At 41.7% G+C, this 17,328-nt stretch overlaps 1 protein-coding gene across 1 annotated transcript in view; it reads left to right on the top strand.

Moving 5' to 3' along the window:
• Positions 1-17,328, top strand: part of LRP2 (LDL receptor related protein 2) — a 199,828-nt gene that overhangs the window by 130,977 nt on the left and 51,523 nt on the right. The window contains exons 44-52 of the mRNA XM_036320297.1: positions 825-1,067; positions 1,559-1,684; positions 4,229-4,348; positions 7,405-7,536; positions 9,234-9,435; positions 12,603-12,898; positions 13,784-14,300; positions 15,474-15,626; positions 16,104-16,274. Coding sequence (XP_036176190.1) covers positions 825-1,067; positions 1,559-1,684; positions 4,229-4,348; positions 7,405-7,536; positions 9,234-9,435; positions 12,603-12,898; positions 13,784-14,300; positions 15,474-15,626; positions 16,104-16,274 — 1,960 coding nt within the window. The remainder of the gene's footprint in view (positions 1-824; positions 1,068-1,558; positions 1,685-4,228; positions 4,349-7,404; positions 7,537-9,233; positions 9,436-12,602; positions 12,899-13,783; positions 14,301-15,473; positions 15,627-16,103; positions 16,275-17,328) is intronic.

Consider the following 17,328-nt stretch of genomic DNA (forward strand, 5'->3'; position numbering starts at 1 on the left):
TTTGTGCCTCAGGCATCCTGTTAGAACTAAAAAGCATTTACTCTGAGAATCCAGACTGCATTTCTGCTAAATCACATATAAGCTGATATATGTGCCATGGAATAGCTTAATTAGGAAGCCCCTTTGTAGTGATTCAGCAAAGGTGCTGAATTAAAAACCTGGCTATGCCATTTACACAATCTCAATAGCCTTGGGAAATTGCTTAACCTCTCTGAGCCTCAGATATCTCATCCGTAAAATGGAGCTATTACTAGGGTTCTTGTGAGATGTAAGAGAAACAATATAAAAAAACACAACATGAGGCTTGATGCATGTTAAGTATGACTTAGCATGGAACTAAGGGCTCCAATAGGTGACTATTATCATTCTATTAATTTAAATAGCAGAAGGATGATTAATTCAATAATTATATGGAAATCACTCCCAATATTCATCTTCCATCTGAGTCGGGTAAGACATAAAACACTTTCTTAGGAAGTTTTGAGGTTAGTTACCTTTTTCTAGTACATTGTAGGAGCTAAGAGTTTTATTTTCCCCAAAGAAACTGTATTTACATGCTTTTTTTGTGATTGAAATAACCTTTAAATTGAGATGATAGAGAAATTTAGTGATTTTGCCATTTGCTTAAAATACTTCATTTGTTAAACCATACATCATATTTTGCTTAATCAAACTAATTAAAAGTGTTATCTCACTTTACATGCAGTCGTTTCTGCCTTGGAAGGTAATCTCTAAGTGTCTGTTCTATTTGATTGTACCTGTTGAGAAATTAGGATGATGTTTTAATCGAGAGGTTTTCTCAATGTTTTTTCCCCTCCTCTTAGCTTTTCACACCTGCCGTTCGACAGCCTTCACCTGTGACAATGGGAAATGTGTCCCATATCATTATCGCTGTGATCACTACAATGACTGTGGTGACAACAGTGATGAGGAAGGGTGCCTGTTCATTGCGTGTAATGCCACCACAGAATTTACTTGCAATAATAGAAGGTGCATACCTCTTCAGTTTGTCTGCAATGGTATAAACAACTGCCATGATAATGATACTTCAGATGAGAAAAATTGCCGTAAGTTCACCTTAAGTACTTCTTGTGCTTTGGGATCTGAAATCTTGGATCATGGGAGATGAAATTTCTATATGAAAACAAGGGCTTTCTTTAATAAAGCCCCACAAAGAACTAAGAACAATCTATTCTGGAAATCAAACCATCATTTCTTATCAATATATAGCTTTTCATAGCTACATATTACTCCATTGTGTGGATATGCCATAATGTCTTTAACCAAGCACTGGGACTCTTGGTGGTGCTGTTAAATAATGAAATGATTACAAAGCAAGCCTCTCCTCTCCGTCTTGCAGTATCAGCTGGGAATATCTCTTTTTACACTAGAACCTGTGGTGTAACATAAGTATCACAGATCATGCCTCTGGAATAGCTTTGAAAAAGTCTCCCTTCTGGTGGTTTGAATACTGCAATAGATCCATTAACATGAACATTCTTTATGGTACACGTGTGGTGGATATGTTCCAAATGTGTATCTGGTTGTCTTTTTCAAGCCGATCGCACTTGCCAGCCTGGATTCACAAAGTGTCACAGTACAAATATTTGTATTCCTCATCATTACTTGTGTGACGGAGACAATGACTGCGGAGATATGAGTGACGAAAACCCCACTTTTTGCGGTAATATTAGCCTGCTTCTCTTTCTGTGGTTCTGGGGATGCATGTCTTGAGCTAATACAAAGATACATGGCCTGGGTGCTTGGGCTCATTTCAATTTGTCATCTCTAATTGACATTGTAAGTAGATGCAGTAGGCAATTACTTCAGGATGTGATTGGAGGGGCCTAAGAAGCCCCTTCTCTCTGTTCCCTGGCTGAAGGCCCAGCTCCAAGTATTTCCTCCAGAGACCTGCCCTGCTACGTAACCTTCCACAAATGCAAAACCATTTCTCCCAGAGTTGAAAGCCTTTTGTCTGTAGGAACTCCAGGCAGAATTTACACATTAAGCCCTTACATTTACGCTTAATATGATTATGATGACCATTAGTAACTGAAAGAATTTTTCTAATTTTAAATACGTTTAAATTTCAGAAACCCTTATTTCATATTTAGTAATTTAGTTCAATCAGACAATTTCTTGTATTTGTAGCTCAAATTAAAAGCCCTTTCTTAAGCTTGATAACTTTGAGACTATTAATGTAAATAGATACATGAGTTAAGAATTCAGTAATTGTCATCAGGCCAGACTACAGTTCAAGAGCAGGAGTCAGTTGTAGTAACAGCAGCAAGAAGCAGTATTCAGGATGCAGCCATCAGATAGGGACATGCAGATTGGAGCTACTGCTGATTTTTGGGGGACCTCTGCTTACTTATCAGTATTTTTCCCCTGGTACATTATAAGATACTAGAGGCCCGGTGCACAAAAATTTGTGTGCTCTGGGGGGGGTGGGGGGGGGTGGAGAGGCAGGGGGTTGTCCCTCAGCCCGGCCTGTGCCCTCTCGCAGTCTGGGACCCCTCAGGGGATGTCTACCTGTTGGCTTAGGCCTGCTCCCCGGGGGATCGGGCCTAAGCTGGCAGTCAGACATCCCTCTGGCAGCCCGGGAGCCCTCGGGGGATGTCCACTTGCCAGCTGGGAGCAGGCTTAAGCTGTAGTCGGACATCCTTAGCACTGCTGAGGAGGTGGGAGAAGCTCTCACCACCACCGATGTGCTGGCAGCCGTCAGCCTGGCTTGTGGCTGAGCAGAGCTCCCCCTGTGGGAGCGCACTGACCTCCAGGGGGCATCTCCTGCACTGAGCGTCTGCCCCTGGTGGTCAGTGTGTGTCATAGTGACCAGTCATTCCCAGTCATTCTGCTGTTAGGGTCAATTTGCATATTACTCTTTTATTATATAGAATAGAGGCCTGGTGCACAGGTGGGGGCCGGCTGGTTTGCCCTGAAGGGTGTCCCGGATCAGGCTGGGGGTCCCACTGGGGTGCCTGGCCAGCCTGGGTGAGGGGATGATGGCTGTTTGCAGGCTGGTCAAACCCCCTAGTGGGGACCCTCACCCCATGAGTATGTGGCCAGCCTGGGTGAGGGGCTGAGGGCTGTTTTCAGGCTGGCCACACTTCCTTCAGGGTGGGGGTCCCTACTGGGATGCCTGGCCAGCCTGGGTGAGGGGCTGAGAGCTGTTTGCAGGCTGGCCACAGCCCCTTCCGGGTGGGGGTCCATATTGGGGGGCCTGGCCAGCCTGGTTGAGGGGCTGAGGGCCATTTTCAGGCTGGCCACAGCCCCTTCAGGGTGTGGGGGGGTTCCCGCTGGGGTGCCTGGCCAGCCTGGGTAAGGGGCTGAGGGCTGTTTTCAGGCTGGCCACGCTGTGGGCTGAAAGCAGGTATCTGGGATTTATTTATCTTCTATAATTGAAACTTTGTAGCCTTGAGCAGAGCTGGGGCCGGCCAGGGCAGGCGGGAAGCTTGGCTTCCTCCATCGCTGGGGCAACTGAAGCCTCCTGCTCGCTCCAGCTCCGTGGCTGCCGCCATCTTTGTGACGGAGTGATGGTTAATTTGCATATTACTCTTTTATTAGATAGGATAATGGGCCAAAGCAAGGAAGCTTGTAGATCAGAAGAATGATAAGACTTGATTCTGGTTTATACCCACATAACAATCTAGAAAATACATTTGACCAGAGCTACCTACGGTTAGTTGAGAAAAGAACCAACATTCAAACATAGGTAGAATCATTTTACTCAGATAAAAGCCCCATATACCAAGATGAATAAGAGCAGAACTTTGCTACCTCTCTAGAATGATGGTTTAACATGGCTAACGGCTGTGTATGGGTGAGCTCATGTATGGTTATATTGCTGTTTTTGCTTTTAATTATTATTTCAATAGAATTTAACTTCATATTATCACAGAAAACATAGAAACAAGTCTTTTCTTACATAATTTGTGATTTCATGTATCAAAGGGATAGTTATTTGGTATTTCTAACAAATATAATTTATTTGGGGATTTATGGAATCCAGGAAAAATATTCCAGAACATTGGGCAGTATGTTTGCCTTCTCTCTCCCCTTCCCTCCATCCCCATGGAAAGTGCATATACAAAAATCCCATTTCCTAGGCCTCAGTCTCCTTTCTTGGCAACTGTTTATTCAGTTGAGACATATAGGCAGATTGTTAAGATTGATGAGAAGAAGCTGGTGTTTTGTTCATGGGTTTTATCTTCTTTCTCTTCTCCTACAGCCAGTCACTCGTGTAGCAGCAGTGAGTTCCACTGCACATCTGGGCCCTGTATTCCTCACCATTGGTATTGTGATCAAGAAAGAGATTGTCTTGATGGCTCTGATGAACCTGCCACTTGTGGTAAGAGAGTAGGCAAGCACGAAAAGTATGACGATGCAGCTAGAGAAACTCTTCCAAGTACTTTAAACACAAATGACAGTTGTGGCTGCTTAATGTTCCCACGTCCTGCTCCTGCTCTCAGCTGAGATGCTGCAATCACTCAGCAAACATTCATTAAAAATGTGTTAGTGCAGTGCATGGTGTGGGCTGCTGATCAGGATATGGGGGCTGCTGCTTGACAATGATGAAATAAGATTATGTTGGTGATGCACCTGATATGGTGCCTGGCTTGGAGAGCTTATTAATCTTAATTGACTCTGGATTGGGATTTCTGAATTTGGTTGCGTTTTGACCCATATGACTGTGGGAGGATACAAAAGTGATTGGAATCATCACATACATGGGCAAGGGGAATATTATAGTCACATATCCTCTTCTTCTTCTGCCCATGTACCAGCTTATGATAAGGTCTCATAGCCATCTGAGCTTTCCAAGAAGTTCCAGGGACGCTTTTGTTTTCCTAGACCCTTTTGTGCTTGTTTACTGCGTGGAGGCTGCTATTTACTTTTGCAAATTCCAATCTATATTTCTGTACATTTTAAAAAACATAATTGTAAAATTATGTTTTAGATTCAATATTTTACATTGATTCAATATTTTACATTGATTTTTTAAATCTGTCAAATCATATTTTTAAATAGCAGTCAGAAAACTATGCCCACAGGCCAACCTCCTGTCTTTATAGAAAAAGGTGTATTAGAATGTGGTCACATATTGTCTATGACTTCTTTTGTGCTACAGTGGAGTGTCAAGTAGGTGAGACACAGACCATATGGCCTATAAGCCTAAAATATTTACTGGCTGGTTAAGAGAAAGTTTGTGACCCTTGTTATGTTGTCTTTATACTCTTTTTTAATGACCCTATAATATTCCCCTGGTTATCACTGAGTTAATCGCCTCTATTTTAAGCATTTAGATTTCTTACATTTTTCCTCTATTATAAATATCACTGAAAGCTGTAGCCAGTTTGGCTCAGTGACAGAACATCAGCCTGTGGACTGGAGGGTCCCAGGTTCGATTCCTGTCAAGGGCACATGCCCAAGTTGTGGGCTCCACCCCAGTGGGAGGTGTGCAGGAGGTACCTGATCAATGATTCTCATCATTGGTGTTTCTCTCTCTCTCCTTTTCTTTCTGAAATCAATAAAAATATGTTTTAAAAAACACCACAGCAGTAGATACCATTCTATATAAAACTTTTATTTTGTGGATATTTTCTTAGGACCATTCACATAATTTTGTAGCTGAGTTGAGAGGATTTTCTATTCCTATATTTTCTGTCAGGTTTAAATTCTGTGGCTGATAGTTGGAGAGTGATTATTTGAAATTCCCTGCGAAGTTCTTTTTCCCAACACTGAAAGTCTTGTAGGAAACAAAGGGCACAGAGTGTTTTGAGGATCCATAAATAAAATAATGGAGTTCCATATTTATGGAAACCAAAGTCATAGGAATAGTTTGTACCAACTGCCTGACATTTAAATGAATACATTCTCATATCATGCAGTGGTGTTATTTTTAAGAAATAATAATATGTATATATATATATAAAAAGTAAAATTCACATTTCTTCACCCTTCTTCAATACTCTTCCTCTCCAGAGATAATCACTATTAAGGGTGGGTGTCATCTTACATTTACCCACACATCCTGAGAGATAGTTATAAAAACACAAATGGGCCCTAACCGGTTTGGCTCAGTGGATAGAGTGATGGCCTGTGGACTGAAGGGTTCCAGATTCGATTCCAGTCAAGGGCATGTACCTTGGTTGCAGGCACATCCCCAGTAGGGGGCGTGCAAGAGGCAGCTGATCAATGTTTCTCTCTCATCGATGTTTCTAACTCTCTATCCTTCTCCCTTCCTCTCTGTAAAAAAATCAATAAAATATATATTTTTTAAAAAACACACAAATGAGATCTTACTATATACATTTTTCTGCAATTTGCCCTACTTTTTTTTTTTTTTTTAGCTTAACAACATCTTGTCACCATGTTAGCACATATAAACTTACCTCATTTCTTTGCACTGTTGAATATTACTCTCAAGTATGGATGTTCCATGTGTCTTTTATCTCTTTCCTAGCTGATGGACATTTAGGTAGTTTTCATTGGTTTTATTTTGAAAAATAATGCTGGAATGCATATTGTGGGAGAGAAAGAAAATTTTCTCTACCCTTATAAGTTCTTTTGGCTGGTCTAATAAATTTACATGGCATAGATTATTAACAGGAAATAACCAGATTTAATTGCATACCTATGTATGGGAACCCCATATACTCGAGAGAGGTTTAGAGACAGAAAGTGAAAATGAGGTATATATGGTATTCTGAGCTAAGGATGAGAGGGAAAGGTTCTTGGAGCTTCAGAGGGTAGGAAAGTCATTCAGAAAATGATAAAAAGAGTATTTATGCAGTAATCAGAAGTTTGCTCTGACTTATGGATAGGTCTTAAATGTTATTTCTGGTGATAACTGTTATTATGGCCAAGGCCCCCCCCCCCCCAATTTAAGTTATTTAAAGGAGAAGTAAAAGGTTTTTCTTGAGTCCCTAGGGTCTCAGTTGCCTTCAGCTTAAAATAACCCACATGCCAAAGAAGCACATCTCAGAGAGGCCTGTTCTGAACCCCTTCGTCATCCTTTTAGAAACCTCTTTGCGCGAATGTGGGAAGATTCTTATGGGCTAGCTTTCTAGATGTGGTATTGCTGTGTCAAAGGAGATGTCTCTTCAAAAGACTGTATCAATTTACACTCCTTTTTACCAGCTTATAAAAGGTCCTATTTCTTCTTACTGTTATCTCTGTGCTGTATTTTAAATAAAATAAAATTTTCTTTTGCCCTAGGCTAATTTTGTGGGGTTCCTGGTGTACGAGTCTATGATAACTTGGTTAGTTGAGTAGGAACATGTGGGCATATGATTAAAGAATTTGAATCAGTGTTCTAGACCCATGCTATAGCAGCCTTCTTTCATGGTTACTGGACTGCAAATTGTTCTTTTCACCAAGGGTGCTTTTTATTTTTGTCTGTAGTGTACCCTGAGTCAACATGCTTGAGTGATGAGTTCAAGTGTGACAGTGGGAGGTGCATCCAAACAGAATGGATCTGTGATGGTGATAATGACTGTGGGGACATGAGCGATGAGGATGAAAGACACCACTGTGGTAAGTGCAACCAATGAGTGCAACTCTTTGATATCATGTACTTAAGTGCTTTTAAAAGATGAAAAATAATTTTAAATTTTATTTTCTTACTCTTCCATTTAGCTGAGGGACATAATGTCCTGCATTTCTAGAACAGATTAGGAGAATTCTGTTTACCACACTTAAAATTAATAGCAGCTTTTACAGTGTAGCAATTAATGATGCCTCCAGTTTAATTTATTTCCTTAGAGCAGTGATTTTCAACCTTTCATCTCATGGCATACCTAAACTACTAAAATTCAACTGACCTGACAAAAAAGTAGGCCTAATTTTGATTCATTCACACTGGATGGCTATTGTTGTATTGGCTCTTTAAAAAATATGGCCATTTTTAAAATTTGACAATCTAAGGGAAAAGAGGTCAGTACCCCTGACCAAATAGCCAGGTATTGTGTATTTTAAAATTCTTTCAGCACACCAGTGTGCCATGGTACACCAGTTGAAAATAGCTGCCTTAGAGCTGTTATTTGGAGAAGGGCTGTTGAACAGACTATGGAACACCATTTTTCATTACCAATAGAGCATGACTAACTCTTAGCTAAGGTGTCTTTCTATGGTAGAACAATGGCTCTCTGATGTTTACATTTGATCATAACTTCATGTCAGTGACTTTGGTGGTCCATAGCTCCACAAACACTCCATTCACTGAAATGGGTGTTTGGAGCTGCACAAACATGGATTACAACATGTGCTTTTCTCCCAACTCCCTTCACCAAGACCCCCTTACTTTTGTCTCCCATTCACCCACAATAAGACTAAGTAAAACAGCTATTCTTTTATATGGAGGCATTAATGACTATATAATTCACCTCACCTCTTTCCTAACAGGGTCATGGTTTCTGATGCTCTTGTCCTCCTATATACTCTAATTCTACTTCAAGTGGTAGCTATAATGTAGTTTAAAAAGCACTACATTTGGAGAAAAAAAGATCTAGATAGGTTTGAAGCCCTAGCTAGCCCTTTGGAAAGTTCTATGGCTTTGAGCCATCTAGTTAACCATCTTGAGTTTCAATTTTCTCATCTGTAGAATTCACATAAAAATGCTTATCTCACATTGTGTTTGTGTGGTTACGCTTTGTAAACTAAAAATGTTACCAAATGTAAGGCATTGTTTTGGTATCCACTTAACAAAATGGGAGTCTTTTTCTGTAGCCCTAAGGGAAAAATATGATGTTAATTTTATGGAAAACTGAGATTTTTATTATGTTTATTTCTTCTGGAAAAAAAAAATCCAAGGTCCAAAACAATTAAAATGGAATTTTGGAGGTATTTTTATTATGATTTGTTGGCCTTTTTTCTCCTAATTTCCTTTCATCCCTTAGACCCGTGGTTAGCAAACCGCGGCTCGCGAGCCACATGCGGCTCTTTGGCCCCTTGAGTGTGGTTCTTCCACAAAATACCACGTGCGGGCTCACACGTACAGTGCAATTGAAACTTCGTGGCCCATGCACAGAAGTCGGTATTTTGTGGAAGAGCCACATTCAAGGGGCCAAAGAGCCGCATGTGGCTCGTGAGCCGTGGTTTGCTGAGCCGCAGTTTGCCGACCACTGCCTTAGACTATTAAGTAACATAAAATAAGAGAAATAATGTTTTGGAGAGGATTTGTCTCCTAGAATGAGCTCTCATGTAGTTTCTGATCTGTGTGTGCTTTGTTTCAGAGAGACACAGATGCTCAGGCTCTGAGTTTCTCTGTGTAAACAACGTGCCTCCATCCAGGAGGTGCATTCCCCAGTCTTGGGTGTGTGATGGCGACGCAGACTGTACTGATGGCTATGATGAGCGGCAGAACTGCACCCGGGGGTCTTGCTCTGGAAATGATTTCATCTGTAGTGATGGACAGTGTATCCCTGACTCCTACAGGTGAATTGGGGATTAAAAATTTCCCCAGAAACCTAAAACATCCATGGGGCTAGAGCTGACTTATCCATTAGGCATGGTGGCTTCAGTGGTCTATGAAAATGTTTAGATTTCTTTTAAAACCAGGAGGAAAAACAGAGACATTTTAAATCAAGGAAAGAATTTTAATCCTATATAATAAAGAGGTAATATGCAAATTGACCATCATGCCCACGCACAAGATGGCCGCCCCATGTGGTAACAAGATGGCCACCACAAGATGGCTGGCGGGGGGGGGGGGCAGTTGTGGGCGATCAGGCCAGCAGGGGAGGGCAGTTAGGGGCGACCGGGCTGGCAGGGGAGGGCAGTTGGGGACAACTGGGCCGGCAGGAGAGGGCAGTTGGGGGGGACCGGGCCTCCAGGGTATGGCAGTTAGGGGTGACCAGGCTGGCAGGCCGAAGTGGTTAGGGGTAATCAGGCAGGTGAGTGGTTGGGAACCAGCAGTCCCGGATTGTGAGAAGGATGTTGGACTGCCTGTAGGATCGGGCCTAAACCGGTAGTCGGACATCCCCTGAGGGGTCCCAGATTGGAGAGGGTGCAGGCTGGACTGAGGGACACCCCCCCCACCCCCCAGTGCATAAATTTTATGCACCAGTCCTCTAATATATAATATTAATATACATATCTGCCTTTATACCAATGTTATTATTAAATATAACTTTAACTATTTTATGAAGGAAAGGGCTCATGAAAATGCAAGTGCTTAGGGCTCATGAAAGACATCATGTGACCTTGCACAGGGGCCTGGGATATGAATGAAGTAGACTTGATATAAGAAAACTTTTTCCTTAAAGTAGATGACCCTCTTGATTTTCCATTTGGAATAGAGGCATGGGGGTAAGAAATGCTTCACTTTCTTCTTTGCTATGAGAAAAATGAGTTGCAAGTAGGATGATAAATGGAGCTTGGCCCTTGGGCTCAGAGTAGGGGAGACAACAGCAAGAGACAGGTGAGGTGAACGAGAGCATATGCTCCAGCACTCAGCATTGTGCAGAAGTATATTTGTAAATAAGACAAATATACTTTGTGTATATTTAACTTATATGGATGTGATCTTCAGATGCTGTCTTTGTGCAAGGAAGTGAATAATCTTTATATTTTCTCCCTATTTGCTCAAGATTTATGTTGTACTGATATTTGGTTCTTCCGAATCCAATTAATATTTAATACCATTAGTCTTGCATATATTATGAAAACCCAGGCATAGGATCTAGGCAATAGAATTATATCAGTTCTTAATTTATTCTAGGTTATTTCACTTCCTTTCTGGGCTTTCTGAGCTCTGCCTTCATTATTACTATGAACTAGCATCTGACTTACCTGCCCTACCAGACAACTGATTTCATTCATCTTTTCTTCCTTCCTCTCTTATTTTTTCTCCCCTGAGCCTTCTGAGTTGCTTTTGACAAAGGCTATGGTAGAAGAGAAAAGATACTATTTGTCTGGAAACTTGAGCTATAGGGTCTAAAATAGCTCCAAATTTGTTTGCCTGGAGTGCCAGGAGCCTCCACTAAGTACACTGTGAACGTGCACATTTTTGCTTGCTTGTCAGAATGTCTACCTCCCCATTTGGCACAGTGGTCATATTTCCTATTGATTTTTTTTCCTCTTGACTCATTACTGATGTTGGCTGAAGAACCTAGATATGACTGAGTTGTGAGTAGCTCGCTGGAATACAGACATACAATTGTGTCTAAAAACCTGGTGATTTGCTCGCCTAAGCGACTTACTTTTTCCTCTTGAATTGCATCTAAACAAGAGGAAAGAAAGCATTGGTATCTTAAATCATTTGGAAATGAGTTAAATAGCTCTCAGAGGAGACCAAATGGGGCTGAGCCAGCTTGCATTGATTGTAGCTTTCTTTACAGTTACATGTTCACATTTTGGTATAAATCACATTGGCAGTGCCCTAGGTTTGTGGATGAGAGTGCTAATTAGAAGACTTGACCATAGATCCTTTGTAAAATTGACCACATTCATCTTTGATACCTTAACGTCTTATAATGCTCTGCTTCCAACTCCTATGCTCTTTTATGAATTGTCAAACATTATTTCTGCCTATCCTTATTCAAGATGCTTTTATACTTATGATGAGTTTTGTTACTGTTAGCAGGGCCCCCTTCAGTAATTATGACTTTCATGGGATCTTGGAACAATGTGGAGGAGAAAGAATAGTCTGGCTCGCAGAGTTGTAGGAAATTTTATTGTCTTCATGATGCCTAGGAACGTTGGATCCCAAAATAGCTTCTAGAACTATGAAATGCTTTTTTTCCTTTGACAGTAGTCCATGCTAACCTACTAGTTTTTCATCTTTCCCATAGTCATTACTATTCTCATCTCATGGTAGGTGGCAGGAGTATTACAATGAAAGATGGAAGTAACACGACTGCTAAACATTACTTTAATTGGAAGATATGTGTTCTTAGAGGACACAACTAATAATATCATCATTTATAATATACTAGAGGTTCACGAAATTCATGCATGGATAGGGTCCCTAGGCCTGGCTGGTGATCAGGGCCGATCTGTGGAGCTACTAGGGGGGCGATGGGGGGGGGGGGCTGGGGCCGGCTGGCACCTGCCTTGGCGGGCTGGGGGCAGCTCCTGCGTTGAGTGTCTGCTCCCTGGTGGTCAGTGCATGTCATAGCGACTGGTCGTTCCACTGGTTATTCCACCCATTCGGTCAATTTGCATATTAGGCATTTATTATAAAGGATAGCACTCATCCTATGAGTATCTACTTGAGTGTCAGCACTTCTGGCATATGGCTACCCAGGATATTTCTTATGCCCATAAGCTGTCTCATTATCTGATGAATGGATATTTTGAACACCAAAATTATAAAAGTTGTATTTAATTAATTTATCAACTGGGGAAAAATGAATGCAATTTTAAAAATAGCTATAGGCCCACATTTCCAATGGTAACAACCAGCATCTGGGGAAGTTGTGTGGAGTGCCAACTACTATATTCCTCAATTGCTGGAGATTGGTGGGTGGATGAAGATTCTGGTAGAGGGAGACTAATGACATTGGGGATATTGTTATTGAAATGTTCAACCTGGTGTTCAGGTAGAAGAAATAGTTGAGACTTGTCAACCTCTGCAAGAGTTGTACTGGGTCTCCTAACAGGTGTGACCGGCACAATGACTGTGGTGACTACAGTGATGAGAGGAACTGCTTATACTCCACCTGCAATCAGAATCAGTTTACCTGTCAGAATGGGTTCTGCATTTATAAATCCTATGTCTGTGATGGGGTTAATGACTGTAGAGATGATTCTGACGAGCTGGAGCACTTGTGCCATGTCCCTGAAACCACATGCCCCCCTCATCAGTTCAAGTGTGATAATGGGAATTGCATCGAGATGGTGAAAGTCTGCAACCACCTAGATGACTGTTCAGACAACAGTGATGAGAAAGGATGTGGTGAGTATATAACAGAAGATTTGGGAAAAGGAAAATGGAGAGACTGAATATAGAGTCTCAACCTTTTATGACTTATCAGGACTTGCCAGTCTGTTCTCTAAGTAGAAAATTACCAGAAAATTACTATTTCTTGTCTATCAAAGGGAAGGATTACTCAGTACATAAGGTTAGTGCACAAATGTTTCTGGACTTATTTGTCAGTTAGGCAGTTCATTACAGAGAACAGAGGATGAGCACAGTCAGACCATCAGTAGCTAACAGCATTGGTTCTCTTTGAATCCTTGGAATGACCTGCTACCTGAGCTTGCCCCTCTGCTGGGATTTCTTAGCCTGTTCTTCATCTTCATCCTCAGGTGATTGAAGGAGAGAGTTTTAACCTCCCCCTCACTCCAACCCCCACAAGTCAACTACTTTAGAATTTATAAAATATAAGATTAATAAGAACCCACTCTCCTCCCTGTGTAGATAGTTTCGTTAGTTTGGCCATGTGTCACAGGCCAAAGGCCCACCCAGTGGAGTGCTGGGTGGCTCATCCATGAGAGCCAAATGTGTGCATCTCTTCCCAGATACCTGTAGTGCTGTCATACCAGTGGCCTGAAATTGGCCATGGCATGAGTAGCCGCATCACTGAAATGGAAGGTATAGGATTCAAAGTCAAACTTAAGCTTGTTAGTTGTATTAGTTGTTAGAATCATTGGTAAAGTGATTAAATTGGAGAGGAAATTGAAAAAAACTAATCTATAGCCTTGAGAAATCCCGTATTGTCTGTCTACATTTAGCATGATTAAGAATTGGTGCTTCAGAGTGGAAATGTTGACTTTGGGCCATTATGGTGAATCCACTGTTGACATTTTATGTTCTCTAATAACTCTGTTTTATCTCCAGGCATTAACGAATGTAATGACCCTACACTCAGTGTCTGCGACCATAACTGCACAGACACCTTAACCAGTTTCTATTGTTCTTGTCGTCCTGGTTACAAGCTTATGTCTGACAAGCGGACTTGTGGTGATATTGATGAATGCAAGGAGACGCCCTTTGTTTGTAGCCAGAAGTGTGAGAACACAATGGGCTCTTACATCTGTAAGTGTGCCCCAGGCTACATCCGAGAACCAGATGGAAAGAGCTGTCGGCAAAACAGTAACATCGAGCCCTATCTCATATTCAGCAACCGTTATTATTTGAGAAACCTAACTATAGATGGCTCCTTTTACTCCCTCATCTTGCAAGGACTGGGCAATGCGGTGGCGTTGGATTTTGACCGAGTAGAAAAGAGATTATACTGGGTTGATATAGAGAAAAGCATCATCGAAAGAATGTTTCTGAATAAGACAAACAGGGAGACAATCACGAAGCACAAACTACCAGGTGTAGAAAGCCTGGCTGTAGACTGGGTTGCCAGGTAAGAAAACAGGAGTTTTTTAAAAGTTAAAAAGAATTTTTTTAAAACATTTCTAACATATGTTTTCTTTTTAACAGGGAGTTGATCTTTTTCAACTTGGTTAATATGTGGATACATTTAATGCCTCTGCATATTTTTTTTTCCTGTTGTGTACCTAATACTTAAATGGGATACCACAGAACCTAAAATCTAGTGATTTTAAAAATGTATGCTATCATTTTTGGGGGAGGGGTATCACAAATGAGAAGGGTGCTCTGTTATTCCTGGCCACTCAGTTAACTAGAGATGATGTTAAAGGATGATTCATGCACTCACTGGTAATTTCAGTCACTGTGGAGCGGACCAGGCCCTGGGGGTACTGAGCAGCCCTGCTATCCTGAGTTCACAGTCTGTCTTATCTCACTAGTCATTCCCAGACTGGGCTGATTACAAAATAGCAGAAAGCTAACCTGGAACTTTTGTTTTGAGATAGTCCTAGAAACTTTAAGGTAAGCTAGAGATATTTTAATTAAACTTTATAGAGTCAGCAACACTTCCTGACAGCTCTGTTGAATGTTGAATCTGTCAGATACTCGGCAGCGTAAAGTAGTTGGCTTTGTGGTTAACAGATTGGAGCAGGACCATATCTGCTAATGTTATGCCACCATCAGCTCAGTCCTACAGAGGACTCTTCCACTTCTTCTCTATTTGACAACCTTAAGGGTAAAGATCCTGAAATGAGGATGAGGGAGTTTGCTCCCTAGTTCTACCTAAGTAGTAGCTGGCCTGCGATAGGTGCTCAATAAGTGCCGGCTGAATAATTAATAAAATATTGACTGTGAATATGTGTATTTTATGGCCCTACCAGGTGTAAAAAAAGCAGAGCAATTAATGATTTGCAGGAATAGAACTAAGTATTAAGAAAGTAAAGCCAGAATCCTTGTGTGAGGTGTGGCCCCAGAATTTCCTATGTGACATCATCTTAAAGGGGGAATTGTAGCACATATTTCATCTTTCATCACCCCATTGTAGGAAGGTCAACTTTTCCTCTTTGCCCTTGTTTGCCTGGGGAAAAGTGCCTCCTAATAATTGTATGTGTGATTCCAGGGTAGTTTGGATAGGAAGTTGGGTGGTTAACTGCACTGTTTCACAAACAAAATGTCTGCATGAGTAACTCCGGGCTCTCCATTTCAGAAAACTTTACTGGGTGGATGCCTACCTGAAGTGCCTCTCTGTCTCCGACCTAGATGGTCGATACCACCGCAGGCTGGTCGAACACTGTTTGGATGCCAACAACACCTTCTGCTTTGATAATCCCAGAGGAATTGTCCTTCACCCTCAATATGGGTATTGTCTCCCTGTAATCTTGGGCTCTTCTTTCATGCCCTTATTCTGCCTCTGTTATCTCAAGGCCAATATCTTGCTGGGATTTGTCTCCTGCTTTTTCTACCTGGTAAATGGTTTAGTAGCATGGCTTATTCAAATAATATTCATGAGCTTTTCCGTTTTCATTGTCATGACTCATTATTTCACTTTTCAAGTCACATATTTTGGTTGCATGAAAAAAAAAATAGTAAAAAGAAAAAATAACCCACCTTTACTGGAATTTCCCTTCCAAGTCCACTGAAATCCCCAGTTAATCATGTTCATTCTTGAGCATTATCTGTATATCTTCCCCCTTTAGATTATTTTCTATTAGTTCTCTTTTCTTTCTGAGAGGTTTTTTTAAGAATGTAAACTTTATCTAATTGGAAAAGAGCCATGTCTTTTGGCTGTTGACTTCTTTTGGCTTCAGGAACTGACCCTTTGTGTTTGCTCCAACAGGTATGTCTACTGGGGAGACTGGACCCGCAGGGCATACATTGGGAGAGTAGGCATGGATGGAGTCAATAAATCTGTGATTATCTCTACCAAGATAGCGTGGCCCAATGGCCTCACCATTGATTACACCAATGATCGACTCTATTGGGCAGATGCTCACCTGGGTTACATTGAGTACGTATACAGAAAAGAATAAAGCAAACTGGGTAACTGTTTATGCCAAACACCAGGACATGTGTTGCCAGGCAGCTTCTAATTGGCCTGTGAATTGGAGGTCACTTCTATCTAAAACTGCCCATAGGCAATTCACTGAGCTCTGTGGTATGCTACAATAGAAGGAGAGTGAATTTTGAAGTCATACAGATCAGGTTTTTGTCCTGGTGCTTTCTTTTTTTTTTGTTTTCACATCTAAAAAAGTGAAGCTAGTAATCTCTCCTCTGTGATAGTTTAATGCTCAATCTATCCTAATTCCTTTTCCCTTTATTTTGCTCTTCCCTCCCAAATACACGGTTAATAAATACGTTTTAGCATGTGAAAAAAGAACGAAGTGTTAAAAAGATTTTCCCTGATATAACTTTAATGCATTCACCAGGGTTCAAGTCCCTGTTCGGGCGCCAGATGCTGGGGTCCAACCCCAGCGGGTCCAGGGGTCCCCAAAGGTGTGGACGGAGTCGGCAAAGAAGGAATGACACGGAGACAGCGTTCAGTTGATCAACAGCCTAGCCAGGATCTCTAGCCAAGTTCTGGTCAGGATCTCCAGCAAAGTTCTGGTTAGGATCTCCAGCCAGGTTCTGTGTCCATGTTCTCTTGCTAGGTTCTCCAGCCAGGTTCTCCAGGTTCTCCAGCCAGGTTCTGTAGCCATGTTCCCTCTCTAGGTTCTGTCCAGGTTCTCCAGCCAGGTTCGGTCACCAGGTTCTAGTCAGGTTCTCTTGCCATGTTCTATCCAGGTTCTGTATCCAGGTTCTGTAGCCATGTTCCCTCGCTAGGTTCTCCAGCCAGGTTCTGTCCAGGTTCTCCAGCCAGGTTCAGTCACCAGGTTCTAGTCAGGTTCTCTTGCCATGTTCTATCCAGGTTCTGTAGCCAGGTTTTGTCTCTAGGTTCTTCAGCCAGGTTCTCTGGCTAGGTTCTGTCTCTAGGTTCTGTGGCCAGGTTCTGTCCAGGATCTTTTGCCATGTTTAGTCTCTAGGTTCTGTCTCCAGTTTCTGTCCAGGATCTTTTGCCATGTTCT

The sequence above is a fragment of the Myotis myotis genome, unplaced genomic scaffold (genome assembly GCF_014108235.1).
Source record: "Myotis myotis isolate mMyoMyo1 unplaced genomic scaffold, mMyoMyo1.p scaffold_m19_p_8, whole genome shotgun sequence".
NCBI classification, from domain to species: domain Eukaryota; kingdom Metazoa; phylum Chordata; class Mammalia; order Chiroptera; family Vespertilionidae; genus Myotis; species Myotis myotis.